This window comes from Silurus meridionalis, chromosome 26 (assembly GCF_014805685.1).
Source record: "Silurus meridionalis isolate SWU-2019-XX chromosome 26, ASM1480568v1, whole genome shotgun sequence".
Classification (NCBI taxonomy): domain Eukaryota; kingdom Metazoa; phylum Chordata; class Actinopteri; order Siluriformes; family Siluridae; genus Silurus; species Silurus meridionalis.
Genome location: NC_060909.1, coordinates 17,140,199 through 17,166,215, shown reverse-complemented (window position 1 = coordinate 17,166,215; position 26,017 = coordinate 17,140,199). Strand labels below are relative to the sequence as shown.

The 26,017-nt window shown below is 44.3% G+C and overlaps 4 protein-coding genes across 4 annotated transcripts; 3 read left to right on the top strand and 1 right to left on the bottom strand.

Moving 5' to 3' along the window:
- The first annotated feature begins 194 nt into the window (after positions 1-194).
- kat14 (lysine acetyltransferase 14) lies at positions 195-3,870 on the top strand. The gene is made up of 10 exons (XM_046840237.1): positions 195-453; positions 559-680; positions 819-940; positions 1,289-1,470; positions 1,545-1,922; positions 2,007-2,509; positions 2,601-2,734; positions 2,943-3,118; positions 3,199-3,389; positions 3,483-3,870. Exons 1-10 carry the CDS (start codon positions 195-197, stop codon positions 3,654-3,656), a joined length of 2,241 nt encoding a protein of 746 aa, XP_046696193.1. The 3' UTR covers positions 3,657-3,870.
- On the bottom strand, positions 3,742-14,205 carry dzank1 (double zinc ribbon and ankyrin repeat domains 1). Its single transcript, XM_046840236.1, is given in 22 exon segments — positions 3,742-4,443; positions 4,558-4,632; positions 4,950-5,077; positions 5,178-5,261; positions 5,357-5,436; positions 6,093-6,201; positions 6,304-6,387; positions 6,510-6,613; positions 6,686-6,863; positions 6,958-7,122; positions 7,387-7,433; positions 7,436-7,508; positions 7,784-7,876; positions 8,367-8,480; positions 8,738-8,855; positions 9,654-9,736; positions 10,713-10,825; positions 10,994-11,036; positions 11,138-11,273; positions 12,232-12,385; positions 13,451-13,598; positions 14,024-14,205. Coding segments are annotated over 22 exon segments (2,319 nt in total). The 5' UTR covers positions 14,072-14,205; the 3' UTR covers positions 3,742-4,301.
- Positions 14,206-14,583: 378 nt separating this feature from the next.
- On the top strand, positions 14,584-18,441 carry polr3f (polymerase (RNA) III (DNA directed) polypeptide F). Its single transcript, XM_046840240.1, has 9 exons — positions 14,584-14,757; positions 14,971-15,088; positions 15,911-15,978; positions 16,060-16,127; positions 16,221-16,333; positions 16,431-16,574; positions 16,679-16,786; positions 17,430-17,621; positions 17,969-18,441. The coding sequence occupies exons 1-9, from the start codon at positions 14,702-14,704 to the stop codon at positions 18,044-18,046; spliced, it is 945 nt and encodes a 314-aa protein (XP_046696196.1). The 5' UTR covers positions 14,584-14,701; the 3' UTR covers positions 18,047-18,441.
- A 1,141-nt stretch (positions 18,442-19,582) lies between these two features.
- On the top strand, positions 19,583-24,780 carry nptxrb (neuronal pentraxin receptor b). The gene is given in 6 exon segments (XM_046840238.1): positions 19,583-19,835; positions 19,838-20,421; positions 21,310-21,547; positions 21,934-22,175; positions 22,467-22,646; positions 23,660-24,780. Coding segments are annotated over 6 exon segments (1,587 nt in total). The 5' UTR covers positions 19,583-19,726; the 3' UTR covers positions 23,894-24,780.
- Positions 24,781-26,017: the final 1,237 nt, after the last annotated feature.

Genomic DNA, 26,017 nt, shown 5'->3' with positions numbered 1-26,017 from the left:
GTTATGTAGGTTAGGATTAGACTTATGGAAGGAGTTGGATCAGGTCCAGGTACACCAATGACTATGTACCGAAATCCTCTCATGATTTCAGCGTTTGATTCTTAAAGCAGAACAGAAGCAGAACGATCTTGAACCCATCTTATTTGAACTTGCTTGTTGTGGTTTTTTTTTCTTTTTTTCCCCAAAGTGGAAAAATGGAAGGACTGGAGAAGCGTGGCCTGATGGGACCGGACGAGGAGGCTATGTGCACGTCAGCCTCTGACGGCCTGGAGGAGGGCGAGGTCGAGGGCGAGACTCTGCTCATCGTGGAATCGGAGGACCAGGCGTCCGTGGACCTCTCGCACGACCAGAGTGGCGACTCGCTGACCAGCGACCCAGGCGAGGACACCGAGGGGACCTGGAACGAGGACACAGCCTTCTACTGCGAAAAGTGCCGCAAGTGGATCCCCGCCGGTGAGACGTCCTCGTAGTTTACTGAAGATTTGCAGTCGGTCGTGTGATGGTTCTTTTTTTTGTGATAAGTCTCCCTTCCCTTCTCTTGTCATTCCTTCATCTCAGCCCAGCTTAATGGAGAGCAGCCCAGCTACCTGAAAGGAGACAACTTCTTTAAATTCGTCTGCTCAGACTGTTCTGATGAGGGCAAGGAGAGCTTTGAAAGGATGCGCCTCACATGGCAGCAGGTATTTTCTACAATATTGTCCCATAACTGCCTTACAAACCTTGTAGGATATTATCTAGACATCTGGGGGCGCACTTGGATTTGGTGCTCCAGGATTATTCGACAATTAACACGTCACAAGTATGGCTTCTCCGTGTAGGTGGTGATGCTCGCTATGTATAACCTGTCTTTGGAGGGGACGGGCCGGCAAGGCTACTTCCGCTGGAAGGAGGATATCTGCGCTTTCATCAGCCGACACTGGACGTTTCTACTTGGCAGCAGGTCAGCGAGAGATAAAACAAACACAATGTGTTTACACTGTTAGGATAAAGGTATTGAGACGGCCGACTTTTCCAGCCAAACTGTTACTACAAGCTTGGAGACGCACAATTGTGTAGGATGCTTCACTTGCACTGGGAGGTCCAATCCTGTTCCACCATAGCAATGCCCCGGGTTGCAAAGCCAGCTCCATGGTTTTCAAGATCCTGAGAGGTCTGCTTTAGAATACTGACCTCAACCCTAGTGAACACTCAAGAAGAATTGGAACGCTGACTGCACTTTAGGCCTCCTCACCTCACCTACATCAGTACCTCACTTGTGTTCATGTACAATTTCGCTTCTTTTGGATAGGAAGAAGACATCCACATGGTGGAGCACAGTTGCAGGTTGTTTGTCAGTTGGCAGCCCGACATTCTTCCGGTCGGGAGCGCAGGAGTTCGGCGAGCCTGGCTGGTGGAAGCTGGTCCAAAACCGACCTCCGACCCTCAGACCAGAGGGCGACAAGGTGTCCAGTTCATCCCTCAAGACCAAAGGTAAAACTTCTTTCGCACCTCGTAAGTAAAGTGTTGTTAAGTATCGAATTAAATTCTGTTTTATTTCATTCCAGCCATTTCGAAGCCACCACCAGACCCCACTATTACAGTTGAGGGGCTCCGGAAGCGCGGAGGACGCAGCGCAGTGGAGAGCGCCATGCGGCTGAAAGAGAAACGCTCGCGCACGCAGGAGGCCAAGGAGATCCGGCGTGCTCAAAGAGAGGCTGCCTCGTCAGTGCCGATCAGGCCCACCGGACGCTCTTTCACACTGGAGAGGGGCGAGGTGGTGGACTTCGCCTCCCTCAGCTCGTCGGACCGAACATCGCCGTCACCATCACCCTCGCCCGATTTCTCTGCTCCTGGTACCCCTGCCTCACACTCCGCAACACCCAGCCTGCTTTCGGAAGCAGACCTTGTCCCAGACGCCATGCCCCCTCAGGCCCTCTTTCATGGTGAGCATAAACGGTAGACAAATTAGCCTTCTTTAAAAATTTTAGTCTGATTTCTAACATTTTTATATCGTACTCTGCCCCTAGATGACGAAGAGCTGGATGCCGACAGCGCGATCGACCCGGGAATCGAGTACCAACCCCCACCGCGGGGCACAACAGGCGTGATTTTTGCACGCAAAAAGCAAGAGCTCATCAAGCAGGAGCCGGAAAGCGAGGACGACGCAGAGGACGCCAGAGACGAAGGCAGGAAAGAGAAAAGCGAGCGCAGGAGGGACAAATGTGAAGTGGGACCTTTGCCCGCCCGATACGCACCCCTCAGTTTATACGAGGAGCGTATGCTGCTGCGCAGGCTGGAGTCATGTCCCCAAGCACTGGCTGTAACATCGCAGGCCAATCGGCTGCGACGCAAACTCTTGGTGAGGCAGGCTAAGCGCGAGCGAGGGCTCCCCCTGCTGGACGTTGACCAGGCAGTCAGCGCCACTCTCACTCTGGTTGGTGGTGTGTACGGAGCTCAGGTGTCCACGGTCCACGAAATGGGCAAGTACAGGATGAACAGCCAGGATCTGCGCATCCTCGACCGCTTTCAGGTGACCCATCGCTTTGTGTAACTCGACACAAACTACGATCCTCGACCAGTCATCTAGTGGATGTGCCATTGATTTCCATTCACTTTGACAGGTTCCGTCATCCGGCAGGAAGGGTTTTTACCAGTCTAACGTCTCCTTCTGGCACAGATTAATGGGCTCCGATGCCTGCATGGACCAAGAAATAAAGAGCCCCTACACATCTAGAACTCTCAAGCCTTACATAAGGTATGTAATAATCCTAGGCATGAATTAAAATATCTTTATAAAAATCAGAGATTCTCCTGAGAATCATCGGTCTCAGTCGTGTCTAACACATTTTCAGTCTTTCCACGGAAAAGGATGGTATCCAGTAGGCGTAGTGTATAGATGGTTGTGCAAGTATAACAGGGTCGATTAAGTATAGAGGTGTTGATACTCGTGTGGGTGCCTGCAGGAGAGACTACGAGACAAGGCCGCCGAAGATGAGCCTTCTAGCCGAGATTCGCGCTCACCCACACAGGAACGACCCGTCCTGGGTTCCAGAGCCCGAATCGCCCATAGACTACTGCTACGTCCGACCGAACCACATCCCCTCCGTCAACTCCATGTGTCACGATATGTTCTGGCCCGGTAAGCCTTTCTATTAATTTCTTTTATAACATTCACATGAGGTTTTATTTGGTAGTGAGAATAAGTATAATATTTTGAAGGAGTGGACCTTTCAGAGTGCCTGCAGTACCCAGACTTCAGCGTTGTCGTGCTCTATAAGAAAGTGGTCATCGGCTTCGGCTTTATGGTCCCGGACGTCAAGTATAACGAAGCCTACATTTCCTTTCTGTTGGTGCATCCTGAGTGGAGGAGAGCAGGGATCGCCACCTTCATGATTTACCATCTCATTCAGGTGAAGTAAATACGAATAAAAAAAAAATTAATACATTTGAAAAACACCATGCTTCCATTTACTCACAAAACAATGTCCCCTCTTTGTGGGTAGACGTGCATGGGAAAGGACGTCACGCTTCACGTTTCCGCCAGCAACCCGGCCATGCTGCTCTACCAGAAGTTTGGTTTTAAAGCGGAGGAATACATACTGGATTTCTACGATAAATATTACCCGGTGGACAGTAAAGAGTGCCGTCACGCGTTCTTCCTGCGGCTGAGACGTTAAACTGCACTTGCCTGTGTGTGTATATGTATATAGGTACATACATACACAATCAAGGTTCAGGTAGACAAAAGATTGTAGACGTGTGTAAAAGTGTACATGTTCAAATGTATTCACAGCCACAAGTTTTCCACAGTTAGAAATGTATATATATTTTTGGGGGCACAAAATAAATTCCTGCTGATGGCAGGGAATTTTCCATCACAGACCAATCAGACATGGATCTCTTCTCGTTTATTTTCTTCTAACCATAAAAGTATTTTAGTTTTCTTACTTCTACGACCAACATCTTTCCTAACATGGGGCAAGGAAAGAGGGCGGGGCTTCCAGGAGTATCAGACACCCACACAGCTGTCAGTCATTCTAACATTCATTCAGGGTTTTTATTTTATTTTACTTTTTTTTTTTATATAAAAACTGATATTTGCATTCGCATCTCAGGAAATTATGTCCAAACTATAAGGAAACAGGGAACTTAAAATAAATTTGAATAATGAGTCTAAAACGTGTCGTGTTTAAAACCAAATAACGGATTTGGTGATCGTTATACAGAAATTATATCATCCCGGATCTTTTCTGTGCCGCAAATCGGGTCGTATTCAGGTGCTTCCTGCTCCGTCTGATATCAGAGACAGAACTCCTGTCTACCTAAGAGAACGCGTCCAGTCCGGAGGAGCTCCGACTCCTGTGAGCCGCTAACAGCGAGACCATCGAGCTGCAGCCCGTAGCCTCAGCCACGTTGTGCGGTGTCTGACCGTGTTTGTTTAGTCTCCTCAAACTGGAGTTGCATCTGAAAAGGAGTGACAATCCAGTAAGTGCACGCTAATATATCCAATACTATAAGAAGGAGATGATCTGCACTAGAAACATTCCACTGCTTTAAACTCGAAGGCTAAATTCTCACCCGAGCAGGATCTCTGCACTCCTCAAGCCTTCGGTGCCCAAACCTGCAGCCTCATGCAGGGCGCTGTTATTCAACCTGTACAGCCGGATTTATAATTCATACATTAGTCATTTCTAGCAGTACACAACTATAACAAGTCTGGATTGTAGCTGTCGCTCTCACACACACAAGCCAACATTTCAGGGTGAAGTACAGCTTGTCTATGCCTTAGATTATACATAATTTTAATACTAGGGGTGACTGTTAACTGTTTAATACTTCATAAATCTGTGGGTGTGGTCTAGAAATGCATGCAAGACTAGATTTTGCAAAATGGAACCAAAAAGTTGCTTAATTTAAAATGACCATGATCTCACTTCACCACCATCATCAAAGCAGGATCAGATACTCACGGCCCGGAAAGCTGGTCGACGTCTGCGCCTTTCTGCACCAGCGTAGGGATGACGTCGTGGTGCCCGTTTAAGACGGCGATAACCAAAGGTGGGCGCTCGTCGCTGTCCAGGCACGATGGGTTAGCGCCCTGAAGATACACCATGTTCTTAATACATATACTTAATACTAATCGCATCAAAGCAGTTTGTGGAAGCCGGTCGGCCAAATGGTATGATTAGCATTCTTGCCTCATCCAAGAGCTGCTCCACTACAGTGATTCGGCCCCGGCCCCCCGGCCCCACCTCCCTCAGTAGCAGGCTATCTTTGGACTCCTGCAGACAAAAAAAAAACAAAACCTCCCACATTTAGAGTCTGTGATTTGTAATGCAAGTGGGTGAGTGAATATGTTTCAGAGAGAGATACTAACAAGCAGTTGCTCAGCTGTCAGGGGACTGAAGCTCTTTGTCTGGTTCCTAGCACTCGGCCCGGATGCTGTGGTCTCACCCACTGCTCGCACAAACACATTAGTTGACCGTTACTTTTCTCTAAAGGACACAATTCACTACCAATTGGTCATTTTGTTGATCCTAATCAATAGATTTAATAAAACGATCGCTAGCTAGCCCTAGCGAGCACGGTCAGTTCAATCTAATGTATTTTATGTTATTAAATGATCACAAAATGACAGAATTGTACAGCGAGTTTGCATCAATTAATGCAGTCCAATAACATGCAAATATGCTATTTGGAAAAGATTTTTGGGACATCTGATTTTTCCAGCCATATGTGGTTCTTCCAAAACTGTTACCACAAACTTAAAGGACGTCTTTGGATGCATTAGCATGAATTTTTCCCGTCACTTGAACTTTTCCAGGCTCTGACCTCAACCCTGCTGACTTCACCTCAGGCCTTCCCACGTCACCTACATCGGTACCATGACGGTTCCTTGTGTCCGAATGACCAAATATCTCCAAAAGCACACATTTCCAAACTAGTGGGATATTCTTCGCAGAAGAGTGGAGGTACCTCTAAATGTGGAATGGGACGTTCAAAAAGCACATAATCTAATGGTAATCTACAAACTTGTTCATGTAAAGTACAACCAACTATTGTTTGATGTAAGATACATACAGTATGTTGAGTGGTATATTTAGTACGCTTACATGTACGCAGGCTGGTCTGGCTGCTAGTCAGCTTGGACCTCCCTTCAGTAACATCGCTGAGGTTGAGTTTCTCGTGCAACGATCCGTTCAGCTGCCCTGCTGGAGATGACTACACACACACAGACACACCATTTTGAAATCCACGATGACTTACTTCAGTCCCGGTCCACACAGGTCCCAAATAGGTAAAAAAGAAAAAAAAAAAAGCTACCCTCGATCTGTCCGGAGGCGCCAAGACAAAGTTGACACGCAGGCTGACTTCGTAGCCGTCCTCTTCAATCACAGCGGAGATCATCTAAGGAAGAGGAAGAAAAACGTTAAATATGCTAAAATAAGTGTGTATAAGCTGTTATATAAGCATTCATCCGAGACTTTGCTTTAATTTGTGGGCTCTTCACAGTTCTATTCAGGTCTTACCCTGCCCATCCGTGGTTCTCCAACCAGCGCTCGGAACTCGCTGTTGTTTTGCGTGTAGCTGCGCAGGTGGGAGCAGATGTGGTCCAGCTGCTTCCTCCAGTACCCTGTAAACACGACCTGATTTCAAGCACCCGTGAATGGTATTTATAAAATGCTTGCCGTGTTAGATGTGTTACCTCGGCCAGGGCTGATAGCCGTGAGCAAAGGCTTCCTGTCGCTCATCTGGCCCTGTTTGCTAAGCTCCGCCCCTTTTTGCTGGCTCCGCTTCTGCAGTTCAGTGCTGGAGGGGTAGAAAAGGCCAGTCGTCTGGGTCTGCACGTCCACGCTCATCGTCATGTTCGCCGCTTGAGCGTGCTGTGTAGATGAACCGTAGAGACGGATTTGCCGAAATTATAATGCAAGTTATTGGATTCTTTGGCAATCAAACAAGGTGTGGTGTGTGGTATACCTGTTTAGGTTCCTGTGCACCTTCTGGTGCACTCTGAGGTGCACTACAGGTGGACCCTCGAGGTGGACCTTCCATGAATACACCACAGCTTCCACAGAAGTTAGCATACGGGTGACTGCTAGCACCACATTTAGAACAAGTCAGATACTTGGTTGTGTGGCCAGGCTGGGAATTCGTAAAACAGTCTTAATAAGAACACGTTGTACGTACAAAGTACATAGCTGTATATAGCTGCTCAAACATCAATGTAGAAGGAGGTGGTAGCTCAGTGGTTAAGGCATTGGAATTTGGATCAGAAGTTTACAGGTTCAAATCCCCCCACCACCAAGCTGCCACTACTGGGCCCTTAACCCTCCTCCTGCTCAGTTAAGTCGCTTTGAATAAGGGCGTCTGCCAAATCACTTATCACATTTGTGTTTACATTCTTACCTTGGCACCACACCAGTCGCAGAATCGAGCGTCCGTGTGGTTCAATCGTTACATTTGGAGCAAGGAACCATCCTCTGTTCTGGGGAGGGGAAAGGAGGAGCGCGCTGTCCGCTTAATACAGGCTAGAGACACGGAGACACGGACTCAAAACTCTGATTGTTTAAAGCTATATACATATAATTATATACAGTACAAAGGGGTGTGAAGGTACACGTATTTGTACCAAACTGTTTCGGTACAGGGCTTTTGGTTTGGTGCGCATGTGTAACGAATGCAATGCCTTTTTACGTGCGGAACATAGTTAACCACCAAACCGTGGATTTTGTGTACCGTGACACCCCTAATACACCTGGTAAACTCATTAAATAGCTAGAAATGCTGATGAGCAGATTCTTACACTGTCGGCTTGAGACAATCTGGTCTCACATGTCACACAGTAGGCGATTTGAGCAGGGTTTCCTGTGCCACATGATGGACAGATCAGCTTGCCCTATGAGAGAGGGAAGAGTTCAATAAATGGGGTGGCTAATGGAGAAAATGAATGTCCGCCTGGGACAGAACATTTTACCCAATTCAGTATTTGACCTACGACAGAAAGGTCACATTTTAATTGAAAACACCCTCGGGACACTTATTAGCTAGCTTGCAAAAAAAAAAAAAAAAAAATTACACACTGTTGCTTCATTCACCAAGGAACAAACTAACCAAGAAGAGCATAATTAACACTAAATTATTTTTGCTAGCTTAAAAAAAACTTGTTTACATGCTAATCGCTAGCTCTCTGCCCAAAGTAAATTCTCCTTTACCTCAGATAAGCTAATTTGCTAACATGAACTGTCTATATTGACCCAAGTTCAGTTGATTTCTTTGCTAAAAACAGGATAGACTAACAGTGACTCCTTTAACTAACATGTTAAACAAGCAGCAAGACGAATTCTAGTTCTGTGTGTGTGTGTGTGTGTGTGTGTGTGTGTGTGCACCTGCAGCCTCAGGCTGGCCTGTGGTTGAAGCTGTGGGGAAATCGGAGTCTCACAAACCACACATGATGACGTGTTGGCCGGCACCATGCTTTTACACTGCATACACAGGATCATCTGGAATAATACACACGTGCGCACACACACACACACACACACACACACACACACACACACACACACACACACACACACATTATATAATATCTGCAACCACATGGACTTTCTTTTTACCCTTATCCTTAATTTAATCCTAGTATAATCCTAGTATACACACTAAGAGTATATATCTTTATATGTAAATCTTAAGAAAAAAATTGAGTATGACTGGGAACTGCCCAAATGTACATTCTGTGAAGCACGGTTCTGTGTACCTGTCCCCCCTCAGTTGGGGGCAGTCTCTGTCCCGGGATAGGAGGCACCGGAGTGCCACATTGCAGGCAGAATCGGGCGAAGGGGTCCGAGGGCCGGTGGCTCAAACACTTAAAGCACCTGCATTCCCAGAGAATCAGACCAACAAATAATACCAGAGTCTAGAGCAGGTTTATACCTGAATTCACTGCAAATTAAAACCCTATTCTCACATTCACTGTAAAAAGAAAGAATTTATAATAATAGTAATAATAATAATACATTAATTTAATAATAAGAACTTAATAAAAAAGCAAGACATTATGAAAATTAACACATTTCTTGGTAAATTTCTTTGTCTTTGAGAATTTGACCATTAACAGGCCAATCTTTAATACTTCTACTAATACTCCTATTATTACTGCTTGTACTACTACTATTGCTATTAGTAGCTACGGCTTCCGCTACTAAATAGAGGTCGACTGATTCATCAGTTTCGCCCATTAATCGTCATACCGATAGTTTTTCCGGCTTACAATATTCTGCCATTATGAAAGCAGCCACTAGGGGCAAATCACTGACACCACATGATTATTATTTATTCATTATGATAAATTTTTTTATGAATATATTTATATGTATTTTTATTTAACATATTTTCATGATTCAGTACAGTTTTTTGTAAATCATTTCAAGTTCACTACTACTTTAAATCGGTCAGCCTCTTCTACTAATATTATCACTACTACACCGACCAATAATAATGTTATTTACGAAATTACTGTGTTTTCATTTGCAAAGTAGAATCCTTTTTTGTTGTTGATGACGATTGATCAATCCGTCTTTTTTTTTTAATTTTATTTATATTTTTTACGTTATATATACGTAAAACATGAACGTCTCCTTTACCTCGTCACTATTATCGTCTTTCTTACTCACCTGAGGAAATCGGTTTCTCTCTGGAGCCGAGATATCTGTGTGCTGTTCAGGTTTTTGAGCAGGCCTTCACGGTCGCTTACACTCTAAATCGTCAAGGGGAAAAAAATGGAGGAATATGAAGTTTCTATACGTTTCTATGCTGTTTGTATTAAGTACAGAACACTCCATGTCGTGTAGTTTTAGGGAACAATATGGAGTAACTGAACTGTGGAGTAACTGGTAATGCTGTGAAGTTCATTACTTTCCATTAGCAACAAACCTGGTAGTGTTTCAATAACATTTGGTGCTTTTTATCCATTGATAGTTTTAATAATAAAAAGGTTCTGGTTATCATTTCAGCCGTTCCCTTAACAGCTCAACTATATGCAGCTTGTTACTGAAAAACACACAAAGCCCGTACAAATCCTGCACATGGTCCCATTGATGGACTGACACTGGAGACTCCTTCCAAAAAAAAAAACCCACAGATCTTTTGGCACATGTGCACGCAGTGGTTTTAATACGTTTCGAGACTAGTCCTCTTGGCGTTCCTGCTATTCGTGGAACGTGTCCTGGAAGTCATCTTTTCGAAGTGTGTCGAATTGCGAGCTGAATCTCCGCAATTCTGTCAAAACGGCGAACTTTGAGCTTGAACTCCATCCTCGGGAAAAGGCTGAAAAAGTGGTGTGTGGGTGCAAAAGTGAGATCATGTGGATCGTCCTCTGACGATCATCATGCAGAGGCTGCCGATTGGTTTCGACATCTCCGGGGGGGGTTTTGTTATCTCTCGTCGTCTTCCAGTGACATTCCTACACTCTTGAAGCGCGTGTCCCACTCGAAACACATCCGAATCATGTCAAACATCTGTGGCAGATTTGCCCATGTTCACGCAGAATTTTGCACCAGTTAGCACCATTGGTCTTCGACTTTTGGATGTGCTCCTCATTTCCATGGTTAATTTGATCACCTTTTTAAACCGAAAAGGTCTTGTTTCTATGGCAGAGTGCTGCTTTTTGCGATTCGGCATCGAAACAGACGCAATAAATCAGGTTTGCGTGTTCGCCTTCCCGGTAATCTTACCGGTGGGGATTTTGTGGGTGGAGCTACAGTTGTGCTCTGTAAGCGCTGGGACAGGAAACGAGGGCTTTTCCGAGCTCGCCGGGGTTCTTTGTTGGAGACGTCTGCAGACATCCCTACTTGTGAGAAAAGAAAATTGGAGTTAAGAAATGAAAATTGCAATATATTTTCAATTAAGTATTAAAATGACTGGAATTCTTCTGGAACTTTTTTATTAATCAGCACCTTCTGACCAACAATGAATTCATTCAACACCACTGTGATGTAATGAGTAAAGGCTGTACCTAAACATTTCGTAGAAACATATCCGGCGCTGTCCACCTGCTCCTGTGGACCATTCAGAAAACATCCACTGTTATATAAAATGAGATCTCTCGTAATAAAAGCTCTTTAATCGCTGAGCTAGAGTAAGAAAATACATCACAGACGTGTTCGGGGTCGTTCGGCTCCAAACTCTTCATGGTACCCTCTTGATTTCCATCTGAAGGCTCCCGTAGCTCAGAGGGGAGCACGCATTCGGTTACGACGAAGACCTTCGTTACAACGGCGCTCTGTCTTCCGTCGCTGTGCCGAAAGAGAAACGATTGAATAGTTTTACTCCTTAACAAAACATAAAAAACACGAACAACAAAACACCCCATCTAAGTTATTTACAGTACATTTAAAGGGGCCGTCTGCAATTTTTCAGGGTCATCACAAAGAAACACTAAAATACACGGACACTTTCCTAACTGACCTTGTGTACGTGAACCTGCTCGTTCTCTTCAACAGCTTTGTTCTATCTAACCGAAGAGCTCACTTCAGGGCCAGAAATTTTTAAACCGAAGCTGAAATAAAATAACCCAGAGAACCCGGACCTCTACATCAGCGGTCCCCAAAATTTTCAGACAATATTTTCACAGACCGGCGTTTAAGGTGAGGCGGATAAATCCAACAACATAAAAAGATATGTCCGACATGAAAACTGGTATTTTCTAAACATAATAATAAACGTGAATCCACTGTGTCATCATTTTGCTCGCTTGGGGGTCCCAATTTAACGGTAATGTATTGTGTGTTAGCGGCCGGAGCAGCCCCTTTAAGAAGGTAGCAGATGGAGGTAAGACATGTGACCGTGGCATCATGACATGCATCAAGAGTAAGTCATAGACAGATGTGGAGGGGAGAATCCGGTAATTTTCCAAAATAAAACCGTTCAGAATCAGATAATAAATAAAACGGAAATAATGTAAGTTATGTATTCTTTCTGTGCGGCCCGGTACCAATTGACCCACAGACCGGTGCCGGTTCGCCAACCCTGGGACTGGGGACCACTGCTTTACATGACAAGTAATGTGATTGGCTGATCTTTTTTTTGTTTAGACTTCTGAGATTATATACAATGTTCATGCATTTTTTTAAAAGATAAGAAGTTGCATGAAACCAATTATTTACAGCTTGGGGGTGCACCTGGGGACTGGGGAGAAGATTGTTCCAATTCATTGCCTAGTCACTTTCACATTCATTTCCCTAATCACTGCACCTGGTCACAGCCACGGCCCTGACGTGTACTTTGCCGCAGGGTAAGCGAATGGGCTCGGTGTATCTCATCGTGCTGTTGTCTCCAAACCCGGGTCTCCGCAACAATTCCGGTTTAGTGCCATCCAGTGTGTAGAAAATACTCACACCGGGTGTGTCTGAAATGTAAAAACATTCCAAATTATATTACGGACACTACTTGAGTTCAAGTGGAAGCTCAGTGGTTAAGAAGTAGGTTGTGAGTACAAATCCCAGGACCACCAAGTTGCCACGATGGGCCCTTAAGTAAGGCCCTTAATCCCTAACGGCTCAGGATAGTGGTGTCTGCCCAATGCTATAAATGTAAAACTTTACACACTGCAATTGTAAAAATAGTACTTGTTTTTAAGGCATATTGGCTTTGGATTGTGTACACAAAGTGTGTACAGAGTTAGCTAGCCAGATAACACGATTATTAGCCTGGAAACCTGGTAAGATTTTGCTACATATGCTGAGGTAAAAGTGCAACAATTCTGTGGTAAAAGTTGAAGCTAGCGCTTCAAACCTTTCGATGAAGTTAAGAAAAATGTATAAACTCCTCAATATATTGAGAGAAAAAACACACTGAGGTTATATTAGGGCTTCCTTCAACAAGGAACATGTTGGAGAACTAAAGCTAAGCAAGAACAGGATTATTTAAAACGATCGTGTCTCAAATGTCAGAATCCTATGCTAATACACAAGCATATGTTAATAGCTGGATCAATGATCAGTGTTTCAAGGTTTCACTCATTTGCGAATTATGACCTGCTTAGCTTGATCTCCTAGCCTGCTACCTTTGCCAACACGTGGTGGTGTTGACCGACTGGGCGGCAAGTCAAAGATGAATGGTGAACACCAGAGGATTTTAGAGGATCTTTGACTTTTTGGATGAAGCCGTTACAAATTGAATGATGTTCTCAGAGGAGCAAAAGACAAAATTTCGCATTAACCTCATAACATCAGCTCAAATGGAAAATTCAAATGATTTACATTCACGTTTGAGTACATTCGGTTTGGATTTGTCCACTTTTCTGCAGATGGTTTTATAGATATTTTCACCCAAATATGATTTCTCCCTGTGTCCATCCCATTACAACCCAATCAAAGGATTTAACTCATGTGAGTTGAAAACATGAGGTCAAAATACCAACAATAAAAGCAAAATCTGAATATTGGGGTAGAACCGGTTAGCCTGAACCCACCTGACTTGATCTCAACTGGTGTATTGTTGTCAATTTCATGCTTGGCTTTTCCAGGTGCTGGAATCCGAATGGGAATAATGAATGGAGCCACAATGGAGCCCGCGGACATTCTGAAGCTTTTTGAGGGCAGAAAAATCACAGCCTTTACCTAGGATTCGAATGTGATGGCAGGTTAGAAATATGAACTCTATAATAATCTACTGATCATACTTATTATTCTGGTTCCTCAAGTTCTTCTCAGGATCTACAGGAGTAGTTGTTCAAACAATAACACAGGATGATTATAGGGGGATTATGACAGCTTGGGTTCTGTCTCTGGTGTTCAACAGATAGATCCTGGACCCACTGATCACTTTGGTTAAAAGAATGCAGTTCCTGGAGATGAATGAATGGACTGGTTGAGTCAGGAACAGGAACCCACATGACTTTATAAAAGGTCCTATTAAAGCGTTTCACTTGGCTTTATATTTCTAATAAATAATTTCAGACCATGTGCAATGGGTTTATCTAGGATCTCTGGTGGAATTGATCTGTTTGGAACCATACATCAAATAAAAAAAATTACGGCCATACCTTAGAGATGAGGAGGTTTTTCTTGGTATCCAAAGACGCCGCACTCATCAACTCAGCGGCTCAACAACACGCGCTCCTATTGGGCGAATGCGTAGCCCATAACAACCGCAACTCGCCGTCTTATTGGCTGATTTTGCTTTTACATTAAAGCAAATATTTCGATATTCAAATATTTATCGTTACTTTCATTAACCGTGAAATATAAAAAAAAAAAAAAAGTCTTGCTGCGTGTTTCACTGGTTGATCCGAACATTATATTATAAATAGTCATTTATTTATTTATGTATTTTTAAAGAAAATATGCATTTTATTTTATTTTTATTTTTTATCTTTTATTCTGTGCAAAAAATACAATTAATCTCTTTCAAAACGAAGTTTTTTCCTCAAGAAAATTATACAGGCAATATCTCCGACACCTATTTCCCCCATTACACTAACCCGGAAAAGGACCCACAGCAACACGCTTACACATGCACTCTTCCTCCTCACTCAAATCCCGCCTTCTTTGTTCTGATTGGATGAAATGTCCAGCCTGTCATCGATCTCTGCATTATGATTGGCTTGTTTTTACAAGTTTAAGAAAAAAAAAACACGTCTCATGTTGTGTATTTCTGGTGTATGGTGCAGTTGGAATGGTGCAGTTCATTGCCTCATTATAACTAGTAGGAGATCATAAGAATGACAGATGTGAAGGTGAAAAAGGAGGCCACAGATGTGGCTGAGATCGAAAACAGGTAATTTGGGTGGGTTATGAGTGGTCTAACTCGATTTCATTAAGTAGTAAGTAAGTCTCTTGGTACTATGATTATCCTGTATTTGGGGTTTTGTTGGTGGATCTAATGATGTCCACCTGGTTTCTATACAAATGCATTGACATGTGCAGTGGGTACAAAGGTAGAAGGTATGGTCATATGATGCTTGTGTTTATGTGTGTGTGTGCTTTGAAGAATTAGGGAGCTGTGTCAGCAGTTTCCCCAAGGCATCACCGATCAGGTCATCCAGAACGACATGCCGCACATCGAGGCTCAGCAGAGGGCCATGGCAATCAACCGGCTGCTGTCGGTGGTAATCGTCTGACAATCGCTAAACACTTCGGAATCAGAATTGGCTTTTATTGGCCAAGTTCACCTAAGGTTTTCAAGAAATCAACAGTCCGGAGTTCATAGACCCTGCACAGCACTGAAATAAGACAGACTCATACAACATGTTTACAACTAGACACAACTAAATGACATTATTCAGTATAGTAGTCATTACACATTGACCCGAGACAGAACGTCCAGTACAAATATAGAGTATGATATGAGCCGGGTATTATATTTTAAAACGACGACTGATACAACCACAATAACATAACTAGACACGACTAAATGACCAAGTGTAGAAGACATTACACATGGGCCCATAACAAAAATTGCCATAATAGCACAGTTAGTTAGGGAGAGAGAAGGGAAAAAAATAATATTGCACAAATTAGAGGAGATCGAGGAAGTGTAGTAGTAAAATGTCCAGTATAGATCAGGGATTAATGGGAAAAATGCCCCTGCTGGACCCTTAATGCTCACTGGTCCTTTTTTCGGCTTCTCTCATTAGGGGGCGCCACAGCGGATCATCCGTCTCCAAACCCCTCCTGTCCTCTACATCTCACTCTTTCAAACCAACTACCTGCATGTCTTCCCTCACCACATCCATAAACCTCTCCCTTGGCCTTCCTCTTTTCCTCCTTCCTGGGGGCTCCATCCTCAGCATTCTCCTACAGATATACCCCATGTCCCTCCTCTGCACATGTCCAAACAATGTGCTCACTGGTCCAGGTGCGCTGTATCATTGCTGACCCTCATCAGACACATCAGACAAATAAAACCCCTTTTCTGTCTTTTATATCAGGGCCAGTTGGATCTTCTCAGAAACAGCAACGGCTTGTTGTACCGGATGAAGGACAACCAGTTAGCGAGGTAAGTCTACGTTTTCACAAATTAGCACATCTAATCGAGGAAATAATGACCAAAAATATTACTATCTGTGTATGTTTTAAGTAAAATGAAGGGTTCTGACAACCAGGAGAAGCTTGTCTACCAGATCATTGAGGATGCTGGGAATAAAGGTGAGTACCATGTGATACAACCGGCTTTTGTTCCTATAATAAAGAGCGGGAGGAAAGAGCTTTTGAGATGGTATTGTGCTCTCGTCTTGACAGGAATATGGAGTCGGGACATCCGATATAAAAGCAACCTTCCTTTGACGGAGATCAACAAAATCCTGAAGAACCTCGAGAGCAAAAAACTCATCAAGGCCGTGAAGTCTGTCGCAGTGAGTTTGATCGATTCGAAGCGCATCCAACCCACAAAACCTCGGCATTCGTATACTTTGGATGAAAAATCCATCGTTTTCATAATGTCTTGTCCAGGCCTCGAAGAAGAAGGTGTACATGCTGTACAACCTGCAGCCGGACCGCTCGGTTACAGGAGGCGCGTGGTACAGCGATCAAGATTTCGAGTCCGAGTTTGTCGAGGTTCTCAACCAGCAGTGCTTCAAGTTCCTGCAGAGTAAGGTCAGGAACATGCGTCTGGAACACCTACATATGGTCTTGGTAGCTTGTTTTGCTTGATGCCATGGCAGTTATGTTGAAAGGAGTTGTGTGTGTGTACACTCCAGGCCGAAGCAGCGAGGGACAGCAAGCAGAGCCCCATGGTGCAGAGAAACAGCTCTTTCGCCACGTCGTACGAAGTCTGGAAGTATATCTGCGAGCTGGGAATTAGCAAGGCATGGCATATTTTGTATAAAACGTGTTCTTCTTTCGGCTTCTCCCATTAGGGGTCGCCACAGTTGATCATCCGTCTCCATATCCCCTGTCCTCTACATCTGCCTCTTTCAAACCTGAACTCCTCCACCTTCTCCACCTCTTCCCCCTGCAACCACACCACTCTACTGCCCTCCCTCTCATTCACACACATGTACTCTGTCTTACTCCTACTGACTTTCATTCCCCTTCTCTCCAGCGCATACCTCCACCTCTCCAGGCTCTTCTCCACCTGCTCACTACTCTCACCACAAATCACAATATCATCTGCAAACATCATAGTCCAAGGAGACTCCTGTCTGACCTCGTCCATCAACCTGTCCATCACCACTGCAAACAGGAAAGGGCTCAGAGCCGATCCTTGATGCAGTCCAACCTCCACCTTGAACCAGTCTGTTGTTCCTACTGCACAGTTCACTGCTGTCACACTGCCCTCATACATGTCCTGCACCACCCTCACATACTTCTCTGACACACCAGACTTCCTCATACAATACCACAACTCCTTTCTCCCCTATCCTTAAAAAACGGTACCAGCACACTTTTTTGTATAAAACGTGTTACTAAGCAAATTTCTCGTACATTGTTTCGTCGTTTGCTTCGTAGGTGGATCTGTCTATGGAGGACATCGAGACCATCCTTAACACGCTGATCTACGACGGAAAGGTGGAAATGACAATCATCGCGGCCAAAGAGGGGACAGTAGGCTGTGTGGACGGGCAGATGAAGCTTTACCGGGGGGTGAACCCCATTATCCAGCCAACAGGCCTGGTCAAGACGCCTTGTGGGCTTTGTCCGGTAAATCCCACGGTTAAGCTAAAGGCCAGAACGTACCCCAGAACCAGCGAATCTGTGTCATTTCTCAAAATTTGGTTGCACAGGTCACAGTGGCCTGAGGAAGACACCAAATGTCAGTAATTACCCCAGTATAGTGATTTAATGTATACCAGAACAGACGCCGAACTTGCATTTACCTGTGAGCCAATAGACAACGAGTGGGCGGGGCTTACTCTTTTGTAATTGGCTTCATACCCAAATGAGTCCTACATAGTTTTAAAACATCCTGGCCTTACTAATGAAACTAAAAACTCTGAAATCGATGTATTCTAACTTTTGTTTTTTCTTCCGTTCTGACGTTTTTACAGGTGTTCGACGACTGCCACGAAGGCGGGGAAATCTCACCATCCACTTGCGTGTACATGGGGGAGTGGCTAGAATTTTGACGTTTGTTCTGTACGTTTAGTTTTTTTTTCTTTTCTCTGTGGAGAAAGTGGCGTATAGTTTTTCTGCAGTTTGATGCAAACGATGTTTTATTTATATTGAACCGTAATGGGTTCGATACCGTGAATAGAAGAAAGAAAAGAAGAAAAAGCAACAGCAGCTGTATTTTTGGAACGATTATTGACTCGGATATTAATGTTCCTTTAGAATCATTTTCCTCTTCAAAAACATTTCCAACAAACATTTCCAACATTTTCTTTTAGATCTGTGATTATTCACTAATATTGAAATCCTTGTTGGAGGGAATTTCTTTTTTTTTTTTTAAAGAACTGAACACTGTAAACTACTAAAAAATGTGTGGATTTCTGGTAAATAAATTGCACGATTTGAAACAAAACCTGACTCATAAATTGTTATTGATGATCCATGATTGTAAAAAAAAAAAAAATATCATGTGACTTAAGAATTACGCTAAATATTTATCATCCTCCTCCTCATCATTTCCCAGATGATGTTACTGGTAGAAACAGTTTGAGGTCTACAGAGACTCCAGTGCTCCACCAGGTTCATCCCTAGATGTTCATAAACGTTTTTCTCGTTGCTTTTAACAAATTGCGAATTAATTTCATTGACTGTACAATTGCATGATGTTTTCCTCAATAAGTCTAATTTCTCCAAAAACAATGAACACAAACAGCACAACACAATGGATTTCTTTCCAAACCCTACACTTTTCTCCCAACGCAGTTCATTTCTCGAATGCATTTGTGTCAATGAACTTATAAATGCCATCGGAAGTCCTTTCGTAATTGTTCACAAACGAGATCGTCGAAACGTGTATGCGTGTCGTCCGAGTGACGGCGCATAGTTTTGGTATTTCTTGAATTTCTTCTGCATGGCGTCTTTAAATTTGAACAACGCAAATGTACACATTATTTGATGTGGGATGTTCGTTGTAAGAGACCGGACAGGATTAAAGCTTAAACTGTACTGTACTAATGTTTGTTTATTGGTTCCATTTAACAGAAATTCTCTCTAAACATTTTCTTCATGAACGACAAAAGAACGGCATTGATGAGTTCATTGACACGGATATGTACTTTTGAGAGATGAACTAAGGATTATGAGAAAAGTACAGGCTTGCAAATATTAAGAATGATTCTAGAAATGCTCCAAAGCAACTGAAAAAACCCTTAACACTGTTTCCCTTTTATTGCTGTCCTTCATCTATGGATGCACCTTCATCATTTCAGGTGTATAAATAAACTAAAATTGACTGATTTATGATCCATTGCATTTCCATGTACATTCTTGGGATCTATGGTACCTTGTGGGAGCCAGACATCATTTCTGGTTATGGCAAAATGAAAAAAAAAAAAGAAACCTGTAGATGCCATTTCTTGCCTTTCAGCATCACTGTCTGCGTAGCCATGGAAACCGGGTGCTTAGCAACGGAGAAGGAGGAGGAAGAGGAGGGTAGATGAGTGACGAGCTCGCAGGCCGGGAGCATCACCGAATCATTAAAATTACATTCAGGATCCACGAGAAAGGCCACACCGAGGATTACAAGCACAAGAAAAACACGCAAACCGGATTTTATTTCTTAAAGAGTATTAACGCAGTTGGAGATTTTGCGCAGGGCATCACTGCGTCACGAGAAAACCATCGGTGCGGTGCTGAAGATGAAGTTCGTGGCGGTTGTGGCGGGGGCCGGGGCGCTCGCGTTTCTCGGCGCGCTGGTGTGCATCGTGGCGAGCGTGTACTCGCGTGCGCCGGCCGCCGCCTCCCCGCAATCCCCGCGTCAACCAACGGCACCGTGTCGCCACTGCCGCCGGGGTCGCTGGGTGCGCTGTACGGCGCCGACACGAGCCAGCAGGAGCCCGCAGCGGGCGCGGGCCTCGAGACGCCGCTCCTGGGCGAGCTGAGCGCCGGGGCGAGCCCGCAGCGTTTCGTCTTCAGCCGCCTTCTGTGCTCGCCCGTGCCGCCCGGGGAATGCGCGATGAGGCGCCGGAGACGCGACAAAGAGCGCGAGCAGCAGGCCGAGGGCGATGACCAAGATGAAGATGAAGACTGGGGCGCGCTGAGCGCCACCGCCGAGGAGCTCCGGCGCACCGTAGCGCTGCAGAGCGAACAGATCGCCGCTGACCGCAGGACCATCGACGAACTCACCGGCAAGCTGGCCGAGTGCGAGAGCGCGCTCCTCGACGAGCGCAGCGTGGCGGAGCGCGGAGCCGCCGCGTCGGTCCCCGCGCGACGCCGCCTCATGGCTGGGGATGGCGTCCGGGAATCCGCCGCAGCGCAACTGCACACTGCCCGGGCTGTCGAGGAGCTCGAGAGAGCCATCCTCCAGCTCAAAGACCGCATCGAGAAGCTGGAGGTGAGAAACCAGGAACCATAATCTTGTAGCATAATGCTCTAATATCATGTAGAGGTATACTATAACCTATAAAAACTATAACTAGGTTTGTTTTTTCCCCCTTAAAGATCCTTCAAACACACTTTTTTTTGGAAGGGAAGCATAACCCAGATGTAGAAAGACATCTTCCTATTTTCCTCTGTCACATCTGGTTCCACAGTCACCTCCGGGCTTCCTTATTAAAGACCAAAATCTAAACCATATATTTGTATTTTTTTTGGGAAAAAATGCTAGTTATGATGTTTATTGTAAAAAGGCGTATAAGTGAATTCAACCAATCGTTAGATCTCCTGTGTAAATCAGAAAACTGGATCTTCTGGAGTATGATATTGGGTATAGTTTAGATTTCTAAATAAAGGTAATGCTGCAATTGAACTTAAAAAACGGTGCATCTATGTCATTATTTCTTTTCTCACCTATACACACACACACACACACACACACACTCTGTCTAGGTGGGGAACAACACATGCATAAATTATAAGCAGTTGTGTGTGTGAGTGTGAGTAAGTGTGAGAGACGGAGAGAGAAAGCTGTCAGCTTGTCTACTCTTAGGGTTGTTATATTCACCAGACAAGCCAAATTGATATTGATTCATTTCCTGGCTTTCACTTATTGTATGATGCATTAGTCATGGACAGGATTTGAAGTTCCGGGTTTTGATCCAATTTCCGATTCAAACGAAACGAATTGATGGCCTTCAGCCTGTCCGGTTGGAGCGCGGAAAATCCTTTCTACGCCTTAACTCGTGGTCTCATGCGTTAAATAACGCCGTGTAACCATTTCCGATGCTTTCCACTCTGCCCTTTCCTACCCAACTCTTTCTCTCTCTGTTTGTTTCTTCCTCAGCTGGAAATGGTGCCTGCATTGCTGAACCACTCGGAGGTGGCAGCAGGCTCAACTGGTATGCGCTTGGCACTGGGCCAGTCCGGTGGGCGAGTGGAGGACGTAGGCGGCGAGCTCGTGCAGAAGGTAAAGCATTTGGAGGAGGAGAGGAAGAACCTACGCAAGGAGACACAAAACCACAACCATCGCATCGACCAGGGCATCAACACTCTGCAGGAGCGCATCTCAGAGCTGGAGCAAAGTGAGGATTTCATTCGGGGGTTTGACATCGTATACCAGAGAACAGTGATTAGCTGGCCTACCCTCACTTGCATCTCTTATTTGCTAAGTCCATCAGGCCGAATTTCGGCTTGTCATATTACCCAAAATTAAAAAATTGTTAACTTCTATATTCCAAAGACGTTCCTGTAGGGGAAAACCTCCCTCAATCTTTCACAGCGCTGTAAGACCACTAAAACTCCTTCAGTAATCTAAAATCAATGCCTTCTGACCACAATTCAGTAGCCCCCTGCCATATTTACCAAAATCCATTTGGTAATCAGGTGTGATTTATGCATGTATCAATATGTTGTTGTGACAAAACAAGACTTGTTTATACACCTAAAACTTATCATATCCCCCCTCCAGGTTTTACAGGGCAAAGTTACCCACAGGGCTTCAAACTGTCCTTTCCCATGCGGACCAACTACATGTACGGCTTGTTGAGACGGAACATTCCGGAGATGTACGCCTTCACGGCTTGCGTGTGGTTGAAGGCGACCGAGAGCGGGATCGGGACGCCATTCTCATACGCCGTAGACAAGCAGCCCAACGAACTCGTCCTCCTGCAAGGCGTCCATAAGCCAGCCGAACTGCTTATCAATGCTAAGGTGGGACGGGTAAAAAGACACGGCTTCAAGTTCATATTTAATACCATCTAGTCTTACTATTGCTGGCTGTTCAACCACGACCGTGAGCTCTGGAGATGTGGATGTGTGCTTCACATTCAAGGTTTAAGGAATAGGCTTCTAGAAAAACTAGCAAAGGCAACCCAGACTAGGAAAAAACTAGCAAAGAAGGCCAGGGCTTAGTTCTAAATGACAACCAGTCCATGTGAAAATGTCAACATTATTGCTTGAACCTCTGTGTAATGATGAAACGTTATACCCCCTGTACTATAGGTGGCACAGTTGCCCCTGTCGTTCCCTCCTGGCACTTGGCAGCACGTGTGTGTGAGCTGGACTCTACGTGATGGAGTCTGGAAGGCCTACCAGGGAGGAAAGCTGAAGGGGCGGGGCGAAGGGTTGTCATCATGGCATCCGATCAGATCAGCAGGTGTGCTGGTTCTGGGACAAGAACAGGTGAGTTGGACTGTAGGAAAGGAAGCGTGTGGTTGCCTGGGAAAACCTACTGGACGTAGATGAGAGCTAGTGGTGGGTCTTACGAACGAATCTTTAATGTGACTCAGAAGAACGAGTCGTCGCGAAGAGTGATTCGTTCATTTTCTACTGGATGCGTTAGACCAAAGCATCACGAAGCCTCTGTAAGTTTATGTACGGGAAACAGAATTGAGTAGTTGAGTAGTAGTTTACCTCTCGACTCTTTTAGTCCGAGTCTATGCAGTGCATTACACAGGAAACAGAACGGAGTCTCACGAGTCCTCTGTCCGAGTCATTCATTCTTGTATCACGTGACTCCCATATACGCTACACAATGCAATTGATTTTTTTTTATCTTGACATTATTGTTAAAATAATTATGGGAGTCACGTGACAACAAGAACCAGAAGATATGAAAGATATGAAATCTGTTTATCATAATTTGTCCTTAGCTGCATTGTCCTATTTTCATTATCAGAACTATAGTCAAAGTTTGTGCATGTAGACGAGTTTGGGGATCTGCCTATTGAAAAGTTACCGTTCTATTTGACTTCTGATCAGAGAGACACGTAATGAACTAAATGACGAAACTCGAAAAAAAGATAAAATGATCCGTTTTTTTTTTGTGGCCATAATAAAAATGATAATTTACCAAAACCACATTCAAACTGTCAGTTTTCCTACATAGATGTCTAAAACCCTAGCTAGCTACATAACTGTCTAAAGCCCTAGCTAGCTACGTAACTGTCTAAAAGCCTAGCTAGCTACGTAACTGTCTAAAACCCTAGCTAGCTACATAACTGTCTAAAACCCTAGCTAGCTACGTTACTGTCTAAAACCCTAGCTAGCTACATAACTGTCGTCTCCTTGCCAAAGTGAATTTTATGCTGTAACATTGCCATGTAGCTATGTGTCACAATGACAACGACATAAGTCTGAACATTTCAGCTGGTAAATCCGTATTCGTTTGAACCCTCTACCCTGCTATGCTACAGGACATGCCGGGCGGACAGTTTGATGCCTCGCAGGCTCTGGTAGGCGAGCTGTCTCTGTTTAACCTGTGGGACCGCGTACTGTCGCCGGCCGAGATCGGCACCCTGGCGGCCTGCGGCGAGCCTGCGCTCACGGGGAACGTCGTGTCGTGGACGGATCGAGACGTGGACGTTTTTGGAGGAGCCACCAAGGAGCCTGTAGACCCCTGCACCAGTGATGCCACAGCCCAGAAATAAAGGCGTGTCAGGAGAGAGAGAAGCTGGAAAATTGTTCGTTAGGAATGTTCACTGTGGTACATAATGCATTCATATTTTCTCCATGTCAATGTCCGTGTGTGTGTGTGTGTGTGTGTGTGTGTGTGTGTGGATCTGCAGGGCCAATGACTGCAACGGAACTGCTAAGTGCTTAAAAGCCACTGTGTAATTTCTCCCTGTGTCTCATGCGTGTAATCCTCTTCTCATCGGCTGTGACCCTCATGTCATTCCCGCACTCATTCGCTCTCACGCGGTTCTCAGTAGGATCGATATTTTCCTTCCCGTCCACGCTGACTGTGTTTCTTGACAGTGTAACTGTGATTGTAGCGGCCTTTATTTCAAATCCACTGCACTCTTATTAAAGCAAGCGTTCTCAGACCTTGCACTATTTTCTTTTACTTTTCTTTTTACTATTTACTTTTTCTTTTTCTGTTGTTGTTGCTTCTTTATGAATGTCAAAAGTGGGCAAACATCTAGTCTTTAATGGTTTTGGAGACACAAGCATTCCTTTTGTTACTACGACTTTTGTAAAAGCAAAAAAAAAAACAGAGACAGGAACTGAATGACAGGAAGAAAGTTCTGTGGAGTCCAAAATGGGACATTTCTGGTTTAACAGAAGAACTTTTGTGTAATGGAGAACAGGAGAGAAGATGTTTGCACCCCCACGGCCAAACATGGAGTTGTTTTTCAGCAGAGAAAGTTGGAGAATTATTCCAAAAAAATGAAAGGAACCCTAAACCATCATGTCCACAGCACCATTCCATACTTCAACACCATGCAATTACATTTAAAATAATAATGAACATGTATATATTTGTTTGGTCAACGTCAATCTTCGTACCGTTAAATGACAGTTTGTTGCAAAGAAACAAAAGAAACATGTCTCAAAAACCGTAAAAGACGACGTGTTTTCCACACTAGACTTTCTGAAAAATCTTCATTTACACAACTATTTTCTATAAATAACGAATATCGGTTTATATTCTTTACTTCACGCCAACAATTGTTGTTATTATTCTTATTCTTTGTGCATTTCTTTCTCTCGTATCCAGTCGACACGGATGGACGTGAATATTTTTTTCACTTCTTCTCACGTCTGCGTATTCAGTATGAATATATTCGCTATAAGGAGCGAACGATATCGCGTATTTTCATCAGGCGAGATTTCTCGATTGCGCGCCGAGAGGAGGAAGCGCAGGAGGAAGTCGCTTTGGGTCCAAACACCCAACTTTACTTTTGCCTCTTTTGGCTGTTAGTCAATAGCGACCGGCTGTGATGTCACTGTAGCGCTTATCCATACACTGTTTCACACCGCACTGGGTTTTTTGATTATCTTGTGAACTATGTGGATGATGATATTAAAACAGTGATGGGAAAATGTTCTGCATTGTAGTGAATTTATTGTGTGTTTGTGACTTTATGGGAGGCAGATAATCAGGTACAATGTGATGAGCTTTGTGCTTTGAACAACAGGATTATCCAGATTAGTAAAGGAGTTTTTTACGAACCGTCGAAGAGACCTCGGACCCGCAGTCCAAAAGTGTGAACGATAATCCATCATGCCTGCTTTCCTAATAATGCATTCTAAACCACGAATCTAACACTTAAAGCATAAATAAATGATTGATTTAAGCATATAGTCAATTTAGAGAAAAATAAAATCTAAGGTTTCTGCTCAATTTTGGCAAAAGTATCAGGACATGATTTTCCCAGCAATACTCGGTTCTTCCCCGAAAACTGTTGGCACAAAGAGGCCCGAGGGTGCAGTCAGCATTCCGAATAATGGCAGCGATGTTCAATAGGGTTGAAAATCTCATTGCACATGTAGTCCAAATTCGCTGTTATGGGAAGATGTTCCGCTAGATTTCGGTTGTGAAGATTGGTGCCTATTCAACCACAAGGGTGTAAGTCAAGCCAGGTACCGATCTAAGCGACGTTATGGAGGCCTGCGGTGGAGTCGGGGTGCCAGACGTGATGTTCAAAAGGTTTAAGAGTCAGAACTAAATAGCAAGAGATTACCTGGGGTATATTTTATAGCACAAAGCGGGTCATGATTAATTGTACAGGTAGGAGCTCCTGGCATTTGGCCCTCCCGTAATACTACAT

What these genes read in the sequence shown, in the direction of transcription:
- polr3f (XM_046840240.1), top strand. Translation starts at nt 14,702, where the DNA reads ATGACAGATGTGAAGGTGAAAAAGGAGGCCACAGATGTGGCTGAGATC. An exon ending in GTGGCTGAGATCGAAAACAG is followed by an intron (nt 14,758 to 14,970) that starts GTAATTTGGGTG and finishes TGTGCTTTGAAG; the next exon opens with AATTAGGGAGCTGTGTCAGC. An exon ending in TCAACCGGCTGCTGTCGGTG is followed by an intron (nt 15,089 to 15,910) that starts GTAATCGTCTGA and finishes CTTTTATATCAG; the next exon opens with GGCCAGTTGGATCTTCTCAG.
- kat14 (XM_046840237.1), top strand. Translation starts at nt 195, where the DNA reads ATGGAAGGACTGGAGAAGCGTGGCCTGATGGGACCGGACGAGGAGGCT. An exon ending in CCGCAAGTGGATCCCCGCCG is followed by an intron (nt 454 to 558) that starts GTGAGACGTCCT and finishes CCTTCATCTCAG; the next exon opens with CCCAGCTTAATGGAGAGCAG. An exon ending in ACTCTCAAGCCTTACATAAG is followed by an intron (nt 2,735 to 2,942) that starts GTATGTAATAAT and finishes GGGTGCCTGCAG; the next exon opens with GAGAGACTACGAGACAAGGC.